Source organism: Phalaenopsis equestris, unplaced genomic scaffold (assembly GCF_001263595.1).
Source record: "Phalaenopsis equestris unplaced genomic scaffold, ASM126359v1 Scaffold000002, whole genome shotgun sequence".
Taxonomy (NCBI): domain Eukaryota; kingdom Viridiplantae; phylum Streptophyta; class Magnoliopsida; order Asparagales; family Orchidaceae; genus Phalaenopsis; species Phalaenopsis equestris.
Window position 1 is genome coordinate 74013114 of NW_018164444.1, and position 3084 is coordinate 74016197.

General features: G+C 52.3%; 1 protein-coding gene across 1 annotated transcript; it reads left to right on the top strand.

The window, feature by feature from the left end:
• Positions 1 to 554: 554 nt before the first annotated feature.
• LOC110037826 lies at positions 555 to 2245 on the top strand. The gene is given in 3 exon segments (XM_020742556.1): positions 555 to 915; positions 918 to 1874; positions 1937 to 2245. Coding segments are annotated over 2 exon segments (555 nt in total). The 5' UTR covers positions 555 to 714; the 3' UTR covers positions 1272 to 1874; positions 1937 to 2245.
• The last annotated feature ends 839 nt before the right edge of the window (positions 2246 to 3084 follow it).

Consider the following 3084-nt stretch of genomic DNA (forward strand, 5'->3'; position numbering starts at 1 on the left):
AAGTGCTCTCTGAACCGTGCAAGAAGGTCACCCATCACACGGCTCTCCCACTGGAGTGACCTTAGCCCCGGGCCATGCTATTCCATGATATTGTAAAAATGGCAGCGTAACTACTTATCAGAATCGTCTTTCAAGCTTTAGCCTTTTGAATATGAGTGGGGCTCCTAGGTGGCGCGTTCGTGGAGCCAAACCGAAGGTGCTAGAAAAGGAAGGTTGGGTGCTTGTGGGGCGAGGGAAGCTTGTCTTTGTTCGAATAGGAGGGGGCTTAGCTCTGGATCCCGCCTGCTTGCAGAAATGAATGGATCTGAAGGGGGCTGGTTTCTATTTCCGGGCCTAAGCGGGAGGTGAAGGCCAGAATAAGAAGAAAACATGAAGAGGCGCTAGAAGGTGCTGTCATCTATCTCGACCAGTTTACCGAGGCGTTGGAAAGAAAGACCGGCTCAGAGAATCACTGGCGTGGTTTCTCCCCCCCATCGTTTCGCCAACAAAGAAGTCATCCTTGACTTGACGATTGACCATTCCTTCCCTACCTTCAGTCTCTCTTCGTCATTCGAAGTACTTACCTGACTAGCGCCTTCCTTTTTTGATAACATACCAACCTTTCCAATCACTTTGAAAAAAGAATGTTCAAAAAAAATTCGTGTTTTCTCGGCCCAAGGGAGTTTACTCGACTCATTCTCCAGTCTCCCGCACTGCTCAAGTGTGCGACTCCATATGAGGACCTCCTTCCCTTTTGCTCTGCCCACTCTCCGTGAACACGGTTATCAAAGCTACTACAGTGTGGGCAGCAGGTACCACGAGCCCTCTGTCCCACACATCTATAAAGAAGCAAGTGTAGTTCACCGGTTCCACCGAATGCTCCTATATCTCGGCAAAGATCGTGTGAGTGTGCAGTTATGCTTCGGATGCTTCGCCATGGAATAGATCGACCCAGTTCCCGTTCTTTTCTGGTGTACTCGCTTTGTATCTCCGACACACAAGGAAGGACGCGGTGGGAAGGAAGCAGCCCTAGCCTCTGTCCGGCCGATCATTCCGCTGGCATCTTGCATTCACGCCCCCGTTTGACTGCCGCTCGGGGATGTAGTTGTAGATACGTGAGTCTGAGTGGGTCGTTGGCTCCACCTGTGATCTCCTTCTACGACATGCTGTTGTCGTCGCCATCTTCAATATGTCACTTAGTCATATCTGCCTCGCTGCGGGTCAGCACCTCCGAAAGAAACGGAGGATTTCATTCAGTGACTCCGCGATCGCCCTCTGAACGATCAGAATAAGGTAAAGCTTGAAGATAAGTTTTGTACTCTATTAATTTCTCAGTCCCTCTAGTCGGGTGGGCGCCGGCCGGTCTTTCGGCCTGATCCCCCTGAAAACCGTACGTGCGGGTCTCCCCGCATGCGGCTCACGCCATTCGAGGTGGCCCAGCCCAGCATTCATTCGCAAATCCTTTAGTGATTAGTGAAACGCTCCGCGCCTCGGAAGCTAATTCGCGTGTAGGCAGCGCTTTCTGTCTACCGTTTACTCTATCTATTCATTGATCCATTGGCTTGCTCCCTCCCCCTATTTCCAATAAGGAAAATGAATGAGCCGCTCGGACCTTACATTTCCGTCAAATGACCCGGCCTCCCCTGGCTCTTCCACCGTCCGGGCTCCCTTTCCTCCCTATGCTCCCCCGGCGCAGGCCTACCACGCTTCGCGCCTGCGGCGTTTTCGCCAGACGGTCTTTGCCAGTAGTGCCATCCTCCCCGCAGGCTGTCTGTATGGGTGGGTTGTCCCTTGCTGCTACGTTCTGTTAGGCGCTATGGATTACAGGAAATTCAGTGGTTGACTTGGACAGCAGGCGGGTTACACGTTCCACTGTGCCGAGATGTGAGGTGCAGGTGGTGATGATCACCACAGCAGGCGGGCTACACGTTCCACAGTGCCGAGCTGTGAGGTGCAGGTGGTGATGATCACCCCGAGGTATGCGCTAGCGCCCTTGACGGGCACTCCAGGACCCGCCAACGCTCGTGAAAACCCAGGTCGGTCGGTCTCATCCGACCGGATGTGTGGATAACGAGGCCACCTTCACAACCTTCTCCCTTCTATCCCTATCCAAATGTAGGGCGGTTCGCTTGAGTTGCTCAACCGCCCCTTTGCCCGGTGCTCATGACGCGCTACGGAACCTCCACCGGGGGACCGAGCAGGGCATAGCTAGCGGCATAGGAGCCTACTCAGCGTCAGCGGCTTCGTGCCGCACTGGAGTAATCCAATATGTGGTTCCGCACGTTCCACCACTTCTCCGTTCATTTCCAATACTGATCGTGAAACACCATGAGCAGCAGGATGTTGAGGTCCGGAATTCAAAGTGAAATTCTTGATTTGCCCGTTCCTAGTCGTCATGGGAAAGAAAGGTTGCGTAGCAAAGAAATAAGAAAGAGATTATTCCCCTAGAGCTTGTCCAGTACCACCAGTACTCAAAATGCATCTCCTTCGCTTAGCGCGTCTACCTGGCGCTTTTTGCCGCCTTGCATGCAAGCGAAGCGCTATTGGCGGCAATTAATAGCTCACTGAGTGATGATTGATGCAGTCAGTCAGTGCCCTCGATTGTTCCAGATAGAAGGATCATGGCGCCCGCCCCGGAACCATGACATCCAGCAGCAGCATCTCCTTGCGTGCAAGAGACTTCTATGCCGGCCGTGATTCCCGGCTCTGTGTTGAAAAAAAGCGGCAGCTCAAGCATTTTCTTTTTTTTCTTCTGATTCTTTGCCAACCAAGCAACCAGTTAGCAGTAGCGCTTTCAAAGTTGAAGAGTGGTCTCTTATCTGAGAAGTGGTGGTGTCAGAAGCGCGCTATCCTCTTTGTCTTTCAAGAAAGTGAGTCAGCGCAGCGTAGCGAAGCATATACGTGAGAGAAGTCAGCAGCGTAATAAGCCGCCGTTTCATAAGGTGCCCAAAGAAAGAAAAAAGTCATGAATGCCAGTGTCCCGGAATAGAACATATGATTGATTGAATGAAGTGGCTGGCGTGGCGAGAAAAAGAAGTGTTGGTCCCATGCACCATGTCTGCTGCCTGCTCTTGTCATGCAGGCTCCCCACGCTGGGAGCTTTTT